Source organism: Pan troglodytes, chromosome 11, assembly GCF_028858775.2.
Source record: "Pan troglodytes isolate AG18354 chromosome 11, NHGRI_mPanTro3-v2.0_pri, whole genome shotgun sequence".
NCBI lineage: Eukaryota > Metazoa > Chordata > Mammalia > Primates > Hominidae > Pan > Pan troglodytes.
Window position 1 is genome coordinate 81330372 of NC_072409.2, and position 16718 is coordinate 81347089.

Consider the following 16718-nt stretch of genomic DNA (forward strand, 5'->3'; position numbering starts at 1 on the left):
AGGAAGATGAGTTCTGCGGCTCCATTCTCTCTGACTCCAGATTCACCACACTGAAAGGCAGCCTCTAGACCAGCCCTGGATGGATTGCACAAACTGGAGACTGTGGAAGACCTCTGTCAAGGAAAGCCTGGCCCTCCCCAGTCCTGTCTGCCCCCTCTGAGCCCCGTCTAAGATTAGAGCCCATGGCCCTTCCTCTCCTTCCTTTCCCAGAGCAAGAGCCACAGCAGTTAGCCCATGAGAGTGCCAGAGACAGCCCTGGCCTGGGGAACCAAGGACCAGAAGGGAAGACCAGGCCTCTAGTTCCTCGGCACCAGACCTGACCCAGCCAGGCCTGGAGTGTCAACATGAGTGTGAATGTGAGTGAAAGGGTGAACGTGGTGAAAGCATAGCTTCCGAACTCCCAGACTGCAGTGCTTCCAATAAAACCACCTAGCACCCATGGATCTCTCTGTCTGCTATCTGTATGTGGCTCAGACAAGGGAAGACAAGAATGAGAGGGAGAAAGAGGGTGGGATGGGGGAGAGAAGAGGGGTATCCATTCCTCACATTTCAACCAGAGGAAACTTTCACCCCACTTATTTCTGGTCACTCCCTCCTATACAGTCAGCCCAGCCCCAAGACTGTCTTTCCCCTTACTCAAACCGACTACAGCTCAGTACTGGGCCTTGACTGGGATGTCAGAGGTCTGGGGCAGCTATTTCCAACCTCCTACACTGGGTTGATTGCCCTTTCTTGACACCTTCTACTTCTTCCAGCCAGCCTGCTCCATTTATAGTAAGAATCTCACTATTCTCTTTTGATCCTCCCAGCTCTACCCCTACCTCTCAGAGGGCAGACAAGGTGCCTGTCTTGTTTGTTGGTTGTTTTGTTTTGTTTTGTTTGAGACGGAGTCTCACTCTGTCGCCCAGGCTGGAGTGCAGTGGTGCGATCTCAGCTCACAGCAACCTCCGCCTCCCAGTTTCAAGCAATTCTCTGCCTCAGCCTCCCGAGTAGCTGGGATTACAGGCGCCTGCCACCACGCCCGGCTAACTTTTGTATTTTTAGTAGAGACGGGGTTTCACCATCTTGGCCAGGCTGGTCTTGAACTCCTGAACTCGTGATCCACCCACCTCGGCCTCCCAAAGTGCTGGGATTAAAGGCGTGAGCCACCGTGCCCGGCCACCTGTCTTCTTTACTACTACATCCCCATGCCCAGCACAGAGCCTGACACACAGGTGGTCATTCAGCAAATATTTGTTGATTGAATGAATGTAGCAAAAAAAAAAAAAAAAAAAAAAATCACAGGAAGATAGGTCTCAGACCAGAGAGGAAGGGCAATGACCCTCCGGCCATTCAGTGACTTAGCCGAGGCCACTCAACCAGGTATTTCCGTAGCCTGGCCTTTTCTAGACTGGACTCTATCTGAGGACCTATTCCTCCTCGGCCCAGGGTCATACAAGGGGAGGAAGGCAGGCAAGAGAGGCACTTGGCAGGGCAGAAGCCCAGGGAGGGGTAGAGGAGACGTGGGGATTAAGAAAACAGTACTGGACTTAGTCCCAACTCTCTTTTCTTGCTGCCTGCTGCGGAAGCCTCGGCCCCCCAAGGTGTAGCTCCAAAACCTGACTTAACACCTATAAAAGAGGGTCCTTTGCCCGCATCTTAATCAACCGACTCCGCCCCTGGCCTCACCCCGTAAGATGACGTTTCGACTCCGCCTCCTCTGGGAGACATGAACACCCCACCCCTTCCGGGGGACAGGCAAACCTAGTGCGCAACGGCATCCCTGTGACGTAATAGTAACGGTCCGTTTCCGGGGTGGAGCCAGGGAGGGCGGGAGTTTAGGCTGCGCTGACCCCTCTCAGCCCCCCCTCCAGGTGACCCCAGCCCCTGAAAATCCTCACCCAGGGCCCCAAATCTCCCAGCCCCATGACCGCCAAACCTCTCGTCCTGGCCCCCTAAATGCCCCAGGCCCCGGAGATGACCGGCCTCCTCACCCCTTAACTTCCAGTGCCTCCCAAATCTCCAAGCCCACCCTGTCCCGTGGTGGCAACTGAGGCTTCCCGGGGGCATCAGCCTCAGATTACCTGAGAACTGGGCAGCCTCGTCCTGAGAATGACGGAGAAGGGGACCTGGGGCTAGGGAATCCCTGATTCAATCATGCCGCTCCCCAGGAGACGTTCGGAGCCCAGGACATGTCGGGAATGAGGAGATACGAGGTGGCGCTGGAGGCGGAGGAGGAGTGAGTGGAGGCGGGTTCTGCGGAGGAGGAACCAGGCGGCTCCGGGGTGGGGGAGGGTGGAGTTCTGCGGGGGCGAGGGGTGGGCAGGGCGAGCCTCCCAGGGGCGTGGGCGCGAAGGGAGCCGCTTTTAGAGGCGGGGCGGAGCCTTCCTCGAGGGCGAGGCACCGCGGGGCGGAGTCTGTAGGGTCAGCTCCTCCCCGCCCCGCCCCGCCCCGCCCCGCCCGGCTCTGCCCTCTCTCTGCAGGATCTACTGGGGCTGTTTCTACTTTTTCCCCTGGCTTCGCATGTGGCGGAGGGAGCGGAGGTGAGGGGGCTGCGATACCGCGGACCCGCCCCGGGCATGGACGGGACTCAGTCTCTGAGGACCCATCGGGGGGAATCCGGTAGCTCCCGCCCCGCCTCATGCCAGTGTCGGGTCGCCCCACAGCTCGGCGCACCCCGGGGAGCAGAAGCTGGAGCCTCTGCGAGGCCTGATGAGCTGTCTGTCCAGCGGCCTGGGTCCTACTCCCCAGCGCTCGGGTCGTGGCTTCCCCCGCCGCAGCCCCACCGCCGCTGCCCAGCCAGCCAGTGCATTAAAGATTTAAACCGAAGCCCACCGTACTGACCTCCTGACTCTGCCGCCGCTGTCGCCATTCGAGCCGGGCGCCCCTCCCCACATGGGCTCTGTTCCGTACTGACAGGGCGTCCCTCCCTGGAAGGGTGCCCTTCCACGTCAAAGCCCCTCATCAGTGTCAGGCCTCCTGTTACTATCAATGGCTGTCTCCCCCAATCCCAACCCCCAAAAACCCATACTGTGAGTCGCCTATATGAAGAGAACTAAATAATCCTGCCTGTTACTCCCTTCCTCGGAGCGAGGACTTTGCCAGCTGTCTGAAGAATCTTCTCTGCTGGGAGTATATCTAAAACATTTTAAGCAGAGGTGTAGGATGCAGGCTGTAAATGATAAGAGGGGGAGATTCCTAGAAGCTGCCTGCCACAGAGGAGCGACTTGGGTGGGCGACCTTTCCTACAGTTCATACCCCAACTTTTGGCTCCTCCAGTCTGATCCCAAGTTTAGAGATCCTTGGCATCAGCCTACTTAGAAGTTCTTGCTCCCTCCCTAGGAGAGTCCAAGGGCCACTGCTCTCTGCCGCCCCCTTCTGTCACCCAATCAGCCTGGGACCCACTAACTCCTCAAGTGGTGAGAATCAGGGACTGCTATGTGGGCCTGCCTTCAGTTAGGGACTGGACCCAGCACCAGAAAGGGCACCACAAGATTAAGTTAAAGAAAGAGACGGCCCAGTTTCTGGCTGGGGCCAAAGCTACAGCAGATTGTGGCTGGGGAGAAGACTTGGTCTTAAAGGGGAGAGATGGGCGCACACCCAAAAGCATTTGTTTTCTGCCTTCCGAAGACCTCTGGACCGACAAGTCCCGGGAAGACCAGAAAGTATGTAGCGCACAGCCAAGTGATGAAGAAGGTCTATGACAAGCCCGAGGAACCTGGGAGATTTCCTTGGGATTTCCTCAGTGGCTACACCCAACAAGCCTTGGGACACAAGAGAAAGGCCTAAGCCCTATCCCAAGAGAAAGCCTACTCCATAGAGAGTGGCTGACCCTACAGCAGACGACTGCAACAAGATAAGGGCTGGATTACTGTGTTATGACTTGGTTTATGTTTCAAATATAGAGCAGGACTTGCAGATTGAGATCCCTGGACCAGGAGTGGGAAATTCTTAAAGGAGCCAGGGGCACTGAACTTGGCAGCATACCCCCACCCTAGGCAGCTCCCAGCTTCCTGGAAAGGACTGGATAAAGATGAATAGGAGCTTTGCATTGCGGGGAGGGGGTAAAGAACGGAGTGACAGCTGGGTATGGGATTAGGAGAGAAGCGGCTATAGCTGGAGGGTGGGATGCAGGGGGTATAGCAGTTGGACATGAGGGTGTGACTGAACCCGGGTAGGGAGAGGGGATGTTCCTCCAGGCCCAGGAAGGAGGCTGGAATTTGAGTAAAACAAAGATGTAATTGAGTGCTTGAGCCCAATGTCTTCAACAAGTCAGGGACTGGATCTGGAGACCCTAGGCCCCTGCTGGCAAGAGGTTGGCATTCCTGGAACAGGACTAGACAAAAACAGGAAGGTAAGATTCACTGGGCCTTTTACCTGTTTTGACAACAGTAACCTAGCACCAAAGAGCTTTTATCTTCCCTCCTTATCTACCCCACCTTTCCTCCCTGTCTCATCATCCTGGGGAAAGCTGCCCCACCTCAGCATCTCCAAAACACCCTTAATATTACCATAAAGGGCCTTCCCCCAGCTTCTCTGAATGGGGCTGGCCTCAGCCAAGAACACTCCTCAGCCAGAAGGGCCTGCTCTAGGGACCCATTCCCATCCGTTTCTTCTGATAAGAGGCAGGCCAAGCCAGGAAGTGGGGAGGAGAAGGTGAAGGCAAGTTGGTGCTGGCCTGCCCTCTGCTCCCACCCCACCCACAACTCCCCTATCAGAATCTGTGTGTGCTAGTGTGAATTTGCTTGTGATTGGATGACTGTGAAAACACAACTGGGTGGGAGAGGGACTTTGAGTATAACCGGGGCTATATAATTTTGTCTATGGTTGTCTGATCATGAGTATGACTTTGTGAGGTTGACCAAGTGATTGAGGAGTGACTTTGAATGTGTGGCTATGCGTATTTGAGTGTGAATGTCTATCATTAGATGCTGCTGTGGATGCTTGACTGCCCTTACTCACTGTTTCATCAGTCCCTACATCACACACTAATCCTTCCCCCAGCTTCACTGCCCAGAGCTTAGGAGCACATGGGAAATGGCTATCCTAGATGAGGAAGGAGTCTGTGGCAACAGGCCGAGAATTAGGGCCCAGGAGTGTCACAGGTTACACAGTACATCTCCAACTGCCTCTGACTCACCTAGTGCCCCAGGTAAAAGGCACCCAGATAAAAGGTAGGGGAGGAGGAGAGAGAGAGAAGGAAGAGTCTAGGCTGAGCAACATGAAGGGGCCCCCAACCTTCTGCAGCCTCCTGCTGCTGTCATTGCTCCTGAGCCCAGACCCTACAGCAGGTGAGTACTTGGGGGTATAGAAAGCTGGGGGTCTGGGTGAATGGGATGAAGTTGAAAAGACCCAGGAAATCCAACCTAACCTCCAGCTGTCTGGCAGAGAGGTTCTTGGTCAGGATCCCTCTGAACACATGGCCCTGTTGCCCCTAGCATTCCTACTGCCACCCAGCACTGCCTGCTGTACTCAGCTCTACCGAAAGCCACTCTCAGACAAGCTACTGAGGAAGGTCATCCAGGTGGAACTGCAGGAGGCTGACGGGGACTGTCACCTCCAGGCTTTCGTGTGAGCTCCCACCCCTGATACCCCTGACTCTGACCTAAGTCCCAACCCCTAATGCTGATCCCAACCCCAGCCCTAACTGCTAATTCCGTTGCCAACTCAGGTTTTCATCTGGTCCTTGCTCCTAACCCCTAATTAGGGTCATTGGGGATGACCCTAATCTCATCCCCAAGCTATGGTCATAGCTTTGGACCTTTCTCTACCCAGGCTTCACCTGGCTCAACGCAGCATCTGCATCCACCCCCAGAACCCCAGCCTGTCACAGTGGTTTGAGCACCAAGAGAGAAAGCTCCATGGGACTCTGCCTAAGCTGAATTTTGGGATGCTAAGGAAAATGGGCTGAAGCCCCCAATAGCCAAATAATAAAGCAGCATTGGATAATAATCTCTGAGTATAATCTCCAAGAACTTCCTTATTCTCTTTATTCACACCTACACAACCCCTGCAAGGGGAAAGGCCAAGAGCCAAGGACCCACACACACTCCCCAGGCACCTACATACATGCATGCAGAGAATACATGTTCCCTGCCTCACAGACACATGGTCACACATGGACACAGATGTACACATTACACACGTTCCTTGAGCAGAACTCCAACTCTGGGGTGAAATCAGAGGTACAAGCACCTTTCAGCTGCAAATTTGAAATACAGGGTCTCACAGAAATGGGCTCCAAACAGAACTTCCAGCTGAGATCCAACCATAGGGATCTACTGTCCTGCCTGGTTTCTATCTGTCCATCCATCCACACCAGCAAGACAGAATTATAGGTGGAATCTGCCGAAGCCCTCCTGGGTCCTCTACAGGTTTGGAGCTCCTAGAAGAAGCAGGAGGCAAATCAGGAGAGACAGTAAGACCGGATCTTGGCCCAGACACCCTGAGAATGAGGGAGGTGACTCAGTTCTAAGCTTAACACTCTGAAGATGAGTAGAGGAGCCCAGCTCTGAGGGAGCCTCTTCAACACACTGAAGATACGGGAGTGGACCTAGCTCTGGGCCCAGGCACATTAAGAATGAAGGAGGGGACCTAGCACTGATCCAAGACACCTTGAAAAAAAAGGATGAATATCCAGCTCTGAGTCTAATACCCTGGAAGAGTATTAGTACTAATACCCTGAAGGGAAGTCCACCTGGGGTCCTTCCTCAGTACCCTGAGAGGAGGGAAAGAGACCCACTTCTGAGCCCAGGGACTCAAGAATGAAAGGCCCAGCCCTCAGCCTAGACATCATTAAAATGAGGAGACCCAACTTGGATTCCCAGCATGTTTAAAATGACTAGGGCAGCCAGCTCTTAATCTGGACACTCAAAATAGGGGCAAACATCTCCAAGTCCAAATCTTCTGGATGTCCTACTCACCTGGACGCCTGTCCACTGGAATCACTGAGGCCAAGAACCCAGTCTTTGGGGATCCATCCTTCCCACCCTGTCTCAGCCTCAGCCTGGGGCATAGAAAGGCAGCTGTCTCTCCAACAATGTGGGTTATCTCAGTCTCCGCCAAAGGGTTTATTAGTAAAGGGTCAGGAGAGGAATCAGTTAAAATCAAGTGGGGCATGGGGGATGGAGGTATGGGGAGGTAGTTCCAGAATCAGACAGGTTCAGCGGGCAGTCATGAAGGGTGGAGATGAATGTGGTCTATGGGCATCAGAGCATGTGTGAGGATCAGAGGCTGAGGGACCAATGGCAGTCACTTACCAGAGCCCCAGTGCCAGGGCCCCAGCCACCAGTCCCAGGAAAGAAAGGATTCCCAAAGACGCCAGCACAGCTACCTGCTCCACAGAGTCCCTGTGATCTGAGGGGGAGGGCCACATGTCACTGAGAGCAAGCCTGACCAAGCTCGGTGTCCCCTTTTCTCTGGGGTTTTCAGTCCTTTACAAGTCTTGCCCATCTGCCCAAGCTCACCAAGTAGCCGAGGGTGTGGTTGGAGGGAGGGCCTTGGAGGAGCAGGGCTGTCCACCTGAGGCTCCACCTCTGGCTGCGTGTGTAGCTGGCCCCAAGCTGGTATCTCCTTTGGTACGGTCCCTAAAGGAAGGCAAGACCCAATAAGTGTCCATACGCTGGTGGGGACGGGGGTCACGTCCTGTGCTCAAGGCCAAGGCCTAGGTTGGAAGTCAAGGTACCTAGGAGGAGGAGCCTGATAGGGCATGGCCAGCTCCTAGGGAGCATGGCAAGCTCCAAGCTTGTAGAAGTGGAGCCTGTAACTGCAGGGGTGGAGGCCAAGGGGCAGGACTTAAGCTAAGACAGGGCTGTAGGCAAACAAGTCTGAAGTCTGGGACAGCAATTGCCGTGCCTGTGTGGGCAGGGCATGTGCCACCTGCCTGTCTTTTGGAACTGGTTCAGCTGATAGATGCTTTGGGATGAGGCCTCTGCCCTTTTCTTTGGCTTTGTCTCTCACCAGTGCTCGGAGTTCCCCAGGCCTCCGCGCTCCAGGTGCTCCAGGTGCCAGCATCTAGAAAGTCCCGGGCACTGACTCGTACAGCATGGGGCAGCCCAGCCACAGCATCTGTGATCACCTCCTCCAGTCCAGCTGGCTCCACCTGGGGGTAAACATGACTCACTGTTACCCAGCTTGTAAGTGTAGGGCCTTCCCAGCCACCATCTACAAAGAGCACCCCTTGCTCCCAGTCTCATCCTAAAGCCTAGTGGAGCTGTCTAGGTCTCATGTTGGGTGTCTGGTGGAGCTGAGTCTACACCTAGTGTTTGTAAGACGGCAGTAGTGATTACTTAGAGAGGCTGTGGCATCAGGCAGCCTGGGTTCAAATCTTTGGTGAACCACATATTGAATGACCCTTTGGGCCTCTCTGTGACTCAGTTTCTTCATTTGTAAAATAGAGGTGAATATACCTAAACAAAACAATGTATGCAAAAAGTGTAGCCAGGTACCCCACAGGCAGGCAGCACTAAGTAAATATTAGTTATTATCTGATGCTGCTGCTCCCTAGTCCTGATACCAGCCAATCTTTAACATCTCCTGAGACACAAATTCACTGCTATCCTCAGCTGGGTATATGAGTGTTTGTAGGAGAATGTGCCTCTAGGTGAAAGGCACTCCTTTTCCTAAGAGTTATTTTTAGGCCGGGCGCCGTGGCTCACACCTGTAATCCCAGCACTTTGGGAGGCCGAGGTGGGCAGATCGTGAGGTCATGAGTTCGAGACCAGCCTGGGCAATATGGTGAAACCCCATCTCTACTAAAAATACAAAAATTAGCCAGGCATGGCGGCGGGCACCTGTAGTCCCAGCTACTCGGGAGGCTGAGACAGAAGAATTGCTTGAACCCGGGAGGTGGAGGTTGCAGTGAGCCGAGATTGCACCACTGCACTCCAGCCTAGGTGACAGAGCGAGACTCCCTCTCAAAAAAAAAAAAGTTATTTTTTTAAAAGCCATTGCTATCTTCCCACAGATGTGCTTTACCTCATAGTTATAGCCCCACAGGACAGACATTCAGTCTGTCAGTCACCACTGCAACCCAGCACCCAGTACAAAGCCTGGCCCACAGGGAAGTGTTGGGTCTTCAGTGACCTGCCAGCACTGGAAAGCTATACAGAACACCCAGGATCGTGAAATCAGAGACAGGACCCACAGCCGTGGGTTGGGACGCACTCCAGGCCTCACCGTGGACCAGGCTGGATGCTGCGCCGGACGGTACTGCAAACGGAACTTGAGCAGGAAGTGGGGCTGGCGCGGCCAGGAGGCAGGGTATGTCCAGCTGGCTCGCAGGCGTCGGGGGTAACCTGGTACTGACTCTACCCGCAGGCCCTGGGGTGGGTCAGGGCGCACTAAGGGCATCAAGACACAAAGTCAGGGTAGGCTATGGGTCTCCATCACTTCCCCACCACTTCCCAAAGTGTGTGTTTAAAGGAGCCTTAGCCAGACACTCCTGAGAGGGGAGGGGAAATCTTAAACTTGATCATCCATTAGACTCAGACCGGTCATCTGTATTATGAAATGGGCTGAGGCTGGGTGTGGTGGCTCATGCCTGTAATCTCAGCACTCTGGAAGACTGAGGCGGGAGGATCACTTGATGCCACGAGTTTGAGACCAGCGTGGGCAACGTAGCAAAACCCTGTCTCTACGAAAAATTTTAAAAATTAACCAGACATGGTGGCACATGCCTGTAATCCCAGCTACTTGGGAGGCTGAGGTGAGGGGATAGCTTGAGCCCAGGAGTTGCAGGCTGCAGTGAGCCAAGATTACACCACTGAACTTCATCCAGCCTGGGCACAAAGTGAGACCCTATCTCAACAAAAAAAGGAAGAGAAAGAAAAAAAGAAACCACCTGAGATCTGCGGGTGGACTTTTGAAGTGCTTCTTGAGTGAATAAAAGAGCAATTCCTATTTTCATCCAAGGAAGATGAATTGGCCCAAATTCCAGCTAGAGTTTTAGTGTCCCACTCCCATGCACAGGTCAAGGAAGGAGGGGCCAGCAAGGGAGGACATGACATATGGCTACATTCGGTACAGGGCCTGCTCTGAGGCTAGGCAGCCAATCAGGCAGTGTGGGTAGCAGCAGCAGCCTCTAGAGTGTGTGCTGAAATAACCATGCCTCCTGGGCTCTGATCCCTTTGCCTTCTCAGGCTCCACAGGGCCTTCTCTGTGTGAAATGGAGTCTATGTTGGGAGGAAACTGGGAGCTCTGGGAGTGGAGAGATCTGAGTCCATTTGGGGTCTCTGTGATGGGGGTCTGGGGGAGGTCTGGGGTGGGTACTCACAGATGCTCTGCAAGCTCACATCCAGCAGGCGTGTGCTGGCACCCAGTGGGTTCACCTCAGTCACATTAATCCGGTACTGGCTCCAGAACTCAGCCCCGTGGACAACACAGCGGGCAGCCCCTAGGGGATCCTGTGGGCATGGCCAGGGCCCTGTGGATGGACTCCTCCTAGAAGGGAGGACGTGGTCTTTGGCTTTGAAAATGCCTACTGTGGGACCCAGCTGGAGCCCCCACATGCTCCCTCACGTCCTACCTCTGGCTATCAGCTCCTAGGACTGTCTTCTTCCTGGTGGGGAGGGGGCCATCTGAAGTCAGGAAGGAAAAGAGGGCCTTCTGCCCTCTCTGAGGCTTTCCTCAGAACCTACCTCCCTGCCTCCCACACCCACATTGCACCAGCATACCCAAATGTGTAGGCATCCACACCCAATCACACACACACCTGTAGGAGGTGAGGTAGCGGGTGGGTAAACCGCTGATCTGGCTGGGACTCCAAGTGCAAGAGAAGTTCTCATAGTCGGCTGCTTGGCAGGAGACAACAGGGCGGGCTGGAGGGTCTAGAGGCAGAGGGTACACCTGGAGACTGAGCAGTCCTCAGGTCCTCCTGGTCCCAGAGGGCTTACTTAGGTCCCATACTCCCTCAGGATCCCTATGTGTCATCAGTGCCACCCTCCCCAACTCACAGCCCAGCTGCAGGGTCACTGTGCCCCCAAGTGCACCATCCAGGGTCCGGCAGATGTAGGTGCCCTCATCAGTGCTGTCTGCCTGGGCCAGGACCAGTTCATGCCCTAGCCCAGAGTCAGGTCCCTGGAGCAGCTTTGGCTCCCCATCCCGAAACCAGGACACTGGGTCCCTGGAAGTGAGATGAGGTGACAATGGACAAAGACAAGATGTCAAGCATAAGTCAGACCATGCCACAGCTCTGCATTGGCTTCTAACTGCATTTGCAATAGAACCCAAATTCCTTTTACTGGCTTTCAAAGCCCCTTGTGAGCCAGCCCTTGCCTTCCTTTCCTTCTTCAGCTCCTATCTCTCTCCCCCTCACCCACTGAAAACGCCAGCTACATTGGTCTTCTTTCTATTCCTCGGGGGTATTGAGCTCATTCCCACCTCAGGGCATTTTGCACTAGCTGCTCCCTCTGTCACGAGCGCTTATACCTTAATGTGTGCATGGCTGCCTCCTTCCTGACCTTCAGAAATCAGCTTCAACACCATCTCCTCAGAGAGACCTTTCCTAACTACCAATTAAAAGGTAACCACGGGCCAGGCACGGTGGCTCACGCCTGTAATCTAGCACTTTGGGAGGCTGAGGTGGGTGGATTACTTGAAGTCAGGAGTTCGAAGCCTGACCAACATGGTAAAACCCCGTCTCTACTAAAAATACAAAAAAAAATTAGCCGGGCCTGGTGGCGCATGCCTGTAATCCCAGCTACTTGGGAGGCTGAGGCAGGAGAATTGCTTGAACTGAGGAGGCAGAGGTTGCAGTGAGCCCAGATTGCACCACTGCACTCCAGCCTGGGCAACAGAGTGAGACTCTCGGAAAAAAAAAAAAAAAGTAACCACTCAGTTGTCCTCTTCGACATCCCTCTCTTTGGTTTTTCTGCCCTGCAGGTATTACTATCTGGCAAGATTCTCCTTTGCTTATTGTCTTCCCCACTAAGATGTAAGCTCTTTGAAGGCAGGCACCTTGCCTGGCATTAGCACTGCTGTATCCCAGAGCCTAGAATAGACCTGGCACTTGGCAGATGCTCAAAACATACCAGTTGAATTTTCTGTTGAATAAGGATAGTTAGACGGTTAGGACAGATAGAGAGGTGAGGATTACGGACAGAGAGGGCAAGGATGGGAGGGGCGGGACATGAGGACTAGGCAGAGTCAAGAAAGGGTCATGAGTGTCAGGCAGGTGGGGCACTTACCCGGCAGTCACTCCAGGACAACACAGCTTCACGGACCTGCCTGGCTGCCCATACTGGACCCCTGTGGAGGGCACTTCTGAGGTAAGGCTCTTCCTTTACCCCCCTCCCCACTTTGTGAGAATGACAGATAAGAAGCAGACTGTTAAAACCTGGGTGGTGGGGGGCTCACTGGATCAAAGCATCATGTTATAATCTGGAGACAGAGGTCAGAGAACAGGGTAGAGAGGGGACCCAAGTTGGATGACAGGAGCAGGGGTGGTGTCACAAGTTAGGCATGGGAAGGGGCCACAGTGAGGGTGGCAAGTCACAAGTCAGAGTTGGGGGGTTGTAGAGCAGGGTTCTTCTCACCTGGGGGGCCCCAGGCCTGGGGGCAGGGGGAGGAGGCAGACACCAGGGCTGTAGCCACGGCCACCAGGACCCTGCTCAGCCCTGAGCAGCTGCTGCTCATCTGTGGGGAGAGGTAGAGTCAAAAATCCCCGACCCCTGAGATGGGAGGCTAAAGCCTGGCTCTTCCTCTCCAAAACTGAGGCTTCCTAGGAGAAAAATTGATGCACCAAGTGGGGTAAGGCTGTTAGAAATCACTGGGGGAACTGACCTGAGGTCCCCTTTCCCACTGTATACCCAGTGCTTTGCATGTGCGCGCGCGCGCACACACACACACACACACACACGGACACACACACACCCCCTCACACCCTCCATCTCAGTCCTGGGCTTAGGGCCCAGAACAAAAGCCGGAGGCAACAGACTGTGCCAGCAACTCCCCCTCCACCGCCCTTGGCGCCCACCCCTGGCACCAAGCACTGGCACCAGCTCAGCCACTCCCATTAACCCCTCCAGTCCAGCTGTTGGGAATTCTGGTATTTACCCCCACCTGGTCCAGGGCTTATCACTGCCTCTGACTAACCTAGGCAGACCTTATCACCCTGGGGGAAGGGTGTCATCATGGATCTGAGCCCATCCTGCACTCCCACCCTGAGGCCCACCCCTGCCCTGGCTGCCAGGCTTCTCGCCTGAACCTGGCTCCTTGGTCTGGCTACTTGGGCCACTCAGCTGGGCCTGGCTCTTGACACTTCGTTGGTCTCCAGTTTGTGAAGCTGGATGGGGCTAGGGTGCAGGCTGGGGCTGTGTAGTTAAGCAGATCCAGATGCCCTGGCTGCTGCCAGAGGCTGGGGGTGGGCGAGGAGCCAGCAGATGGAAATGGAGACAGGGTGGCGGGGAGGGGAGGGGAGGGAAGGGGATGAGAGGCTGAGAGGAACTGGGAGCCTGCAGGGACAGGCATGGGGGCCACAGCACCAAGAGATACTCAGAGATCAGGACTAGGAGGTGATGGGGCAGTGTGGGAAGTGTTGGAAAGACTGGATTGGGGTCAGCGGAAACTCAAAAAGCTAACAGTGTGTCTATATGGCAGGTGGGGGATGCTAGGAGAGAGAGATTCTGGACAAGGGGGAGCAGAAGGAGGAAGGCAGTGGTGAAGTGGATGGAGAACGAAGGGGCAGGCGGGGAAAGGGCTCTGGGAACAAGACCAGAAGAGGAAGAGCACGGACCCTTCAGGAGTAGGAGTAGAGCAGAGCAGGGCCTCCACCTGTCTGTGTGTCTGTCTGAGTGTGTCCAGTTGGCTCACCCCTGGCCACCCAGCCACACTTACCCTGCTTAGCCCCACCCTACCTCGGTGATCCCAGCAGCAGAGTGTCCATAGCCTCTAGGACTTCCTCTCACCAGCTACAGCCCCCGTCTCCTACTCCACTCAGTTCTGGGACCCCAGAGCCATCCCCTCCTTCCCCTTCCCTGCCCCGCCCCCTCTAAGCCCTGGAGCTCTGCCGCCCCTAGCCAGGCCCCCTCCCTGCTCCTGCCTCCTCCCTCCTTCCCTCCCACCCAAGGCCCTGGGAAGGGAAGAGGCCTCCCCCAAGTCTGGAAAGGAAGCCACAGACACAGCCAAGGCCAGCAAGAGGGAAAGGAGGGTGGCTAATACTTATGTCCCTGTCAGTGAGAGATGCCCTGTGTTTTCACACAGCCAGACACAGTCACATTCACACACAGGCTCAAGAGGCACAGTTAACAAAAGGGCATGCCTTTGAACACACGTGGACACAATCAAATGAAAAATCAGATACAAACTCCCCCTCTTTTCACTCCTCACCAAATGTTTCCTTAGGGTACAGCTGGCTGTGCTTCCAGGGGAAGGGAGGCCCCAGGTTGGGGGATATAAGGAGAGGCCAAAGAGTCCAGTTCCCCCTCCCCTGGAAGTTCCAGCCATTTCTCACCTCCCCCTCCATTCTTTGGGCCCCAGCACCAGGAAATGCCTTTGGTCCCTTGGTGCCAGATACACAAGACCCACAGTTACCCTCAGACTCATACACTCTCACATGCGGTCACTCACAGTCACACGGGCACAGCCACACCGCCTCAGACTCAGACACACTTACACATATTCATACACTCACGCAGTCACACACGCACACAGCCCCTACCAGGGCTCACAGCACCGCCTAAAAGCAACTCTTCATCATGGTCTAAGCCCCCTCTCTCAGGGAGCTCTTAGCCGTGGCAGACCCACATCTCATCACTGTTACAGGCCCCCAACTAGCCAGAGATCAAGATCAGCAGGGAAGGCAGGCATAGGGGCACAGAGAGAGACAGAGAGGCAGGAAAGGCAAAACTGGAAATGCACCCACACAGAGAGACCAGGGGAACAAAGCTGTGAAGAAACACACAGAGGTATCTCTAGTAAGACAGCAATAGGGACAGAAAATGGCACGTAAGGGAAACTGAGCCAAGCAGGGAAACAGAAAATAAGGAGCAGTAGACCTGATGCTGGGGATTCTTGAGCAGAGGAAGGAGGGGAAGCCACGTGTGTTGTGGGTGTGTCTGTCAATGCTGGACACTTAAGAGAAAGGTCAGTCCCATGGGCTCTTGAAGTAGGTCCCCCAATACATGAATACAGCTGTACTCCCACACGGTTTAAGTTAGGACCCAGGACACACACATAGTCACAAACCTCACTTTTGCTCTGCTACTGCTGAAGTCACACATTGGCACACACAAAGCCAGCCACCCACTCTCACGCTGGCAGACATGGTCTCAAACCCCACAGAGACCTTCCCAAAACACATTCCCTCATGTGGTCACAGTCCCTCTCACACAAACACACAACCCAGTCCCACCAAAAATGTGCATTGACAGATACACACATAATCCCACACTTGCACAGCCACATGCACCCCCAGCTCCATGCACACTGACACACGCAGTCACATTAGCTGACAGCTGCACCAAGTGACACTCAGAATCGCACACAATGATACTGTCACACAGACACAGCCTCACAGGCACACACACACTGACAGTCGTTAGTCACTCCCGGCCTTTCAGATCATACATCACCCTGCCCCGCCCACTCCTGACAAGACTTTGGCGTCTACACCAGGCCTCACCTTCCGCGGCCGCTGCCGCCAGCGCCCTCTGCCCTCGCCCTCGCCCTCTGCCCCGGCCTCTACTCCCTCCCGCCCTGGGCCCCCGCAGCGGGGGCGGCTCCGCCCAGGCGCCAATGGAAGGAGAGGAGTGAAATAGGGGGGCTCCTGGCCCATTGGAGACTCCAACTGCCAATCACCTCCACCCCCACCTCCGCCGGACACTTCCTGTCCCGTCCCGGACTGAAGAGGCTGCTTGGGACAGAGTCTGGAGCTGGATTCCTGGGTCTCCGCCTGAAGGCCTATCCACCCTGGAACAGCAGGACTGGAAACAAGAGCCACTGGCCAGGTGATTGGAGAAGCTGAAGGTGCCCCTGACTCCAGATAAGATAAAGAAGAAGGAGGGCTGTGTAGGGCAGTGGTTCTCAAACTTTGCTGGATATTGTGGTTTGAAAACTGCAAAACCCCACCCCATACCAATTAAATCGGAATCTCTGGAGGTTGGACCTAGGCACCAGTATTGTTTAAAACTTCCCAGATGATTCCAAAATGCAGCCAAATCAGAGGTGTAAGGTGTGTCGGGTATATGTATGCCTCAAGAAACCAGCCACCCACTCAGGGTTCTCATCTACTCCCCAGTCATGGGAAGCTCGAGGGAAATGTGTGCATACTATGTCTATCAGATCTTCCAGACCAGGGCAACACTCCCAAGTTCCAGGTACTTCCCCTCCAGGATCTCAGGGAAGAAAAACCCTGGTCTGGAAGGCAGGCAGCCAAGTTTCTCCTGGGCCAGATTCAGTCACTGTCCAGCCTTAGTGTGATTTCCCCACCCACAGGCTTGGTTCCCCTGGGGAAAGAACGAAGGTGAAAACCATTCTGGCCATCCCTGCATCATTCACAATGCCTGCCTTCGCCTTAAAATTTGGAGGACACCAGTGGCATCAGGTCTCCTGTGTTGCATAGACTGTTGTTCCCACAGCGTTGCCAGGGAAACAGGTCCAGAGGGGACTGAATAGACCCCAGGTCACTCTGAGAGCCATACCTTCCTTCCAGGCCCTAGGGTTCCTAACTCTAGCAGTCCCTTCTCTGTCAGAGCTGTTTCTGTTTGTGCAATGATTGGGGCACAAGGGCAGCAGAAGTATAT

At 54.7% G+C, this 16718-nt stretch overlaps 3 protein-coding genes across 14 annotated transcripts; 2 read left to right on the plus strand and 1 right to left on the minus strand.

Moving 5' to 3' along the window:
- The first annotated feature begins 1743 nt into the window (after positions 1-1743).
- LOC747332 (uncharacterized) lies at positions 1744-2808 on the plus strand. The gene is made up of 4 exons (XM_024345621.3): positions 1744-1853; positions 2151-2218; positions 2463-2522; positions 2646-2808. The coding sequence occupies exons 2-4, from the start codon at positions 2172-2174 to the stop codon at positions 2800-2802; spliced, it is 264 nt and encodes an 87-aa protein (XP_024201389.1). The 5' UTR covers positions 1744-1853; positions 2151-2171; the 3' UTR covers positions 2803-2808.
- Positions 2809-4938: 2130 nt separating this feature from the next.
- On the plus strand, positions 4939-5931 carry CCL27 (C-C motif chemokine ligand 27). The gene is made up of 3 exons (XM_063788650.1): positions 4939-5270; positions 5418-5550; positions 5755-5931. Exons 1-3 carry the CDS (start codon positions 5030-5032, stop codon positions 5888-5890), a joined length of 510 nt encoding a protein of 169 aa, XP_063644720.1. The 5' UTR covers positions 4939-5029; the 3' UTR covers positions 5891-5931.
- On the minus strand, positions 5926-16714 carry IL11RA (interleukin 11 receptor subunit alpha). Of its 12 annotated transcripts, none has more exons than NM_001251858.1 (13): positions 13833-13935; positions 12513-12612; positions 12165-12225; positions 10932-11101; positions 10691-10805; positions 10505-10537; positions 10253-10419; positions 9157-9320; positions 7939-8080; positions 7446-7565; positions 7239-7335; positions 6903-6985; positions 5926-6364 (listed from the first exon to the last, which is right to left on the minus strand). In NM_001251858.1, the coding sequence occupies exons 2-13, from the start codon at positions 12610-12612 to the stop codon at positions 6348-6350; spliced, it is 1269 nt and encodes a 422-aa protein (NP_001238787.1). In that variant the 5' UTR covers positions 13833-13935; the 3' UTR covers positions 5926-6347. The 12 variants fall into 12 exon arrangements, with proteins under 12 accessions (NP_001238787.1, XP_054513704.1, XP_054513703.1 ...); XM_054657729.2 differs by lacking the exon at positions 13833-13935 and adding an exon at positions 15775-16714 and having other exon boundaries at positions 5934-6364; XM_054657728.2 differs by lacking the exon at positions 13833-13935 and adding an exon at positions 15775-16714 and having other exon boundaries at positions 5934-6364; positions 9145-9320.
- Positions 16715-16718: the final 4 nt, after the last annotated feature.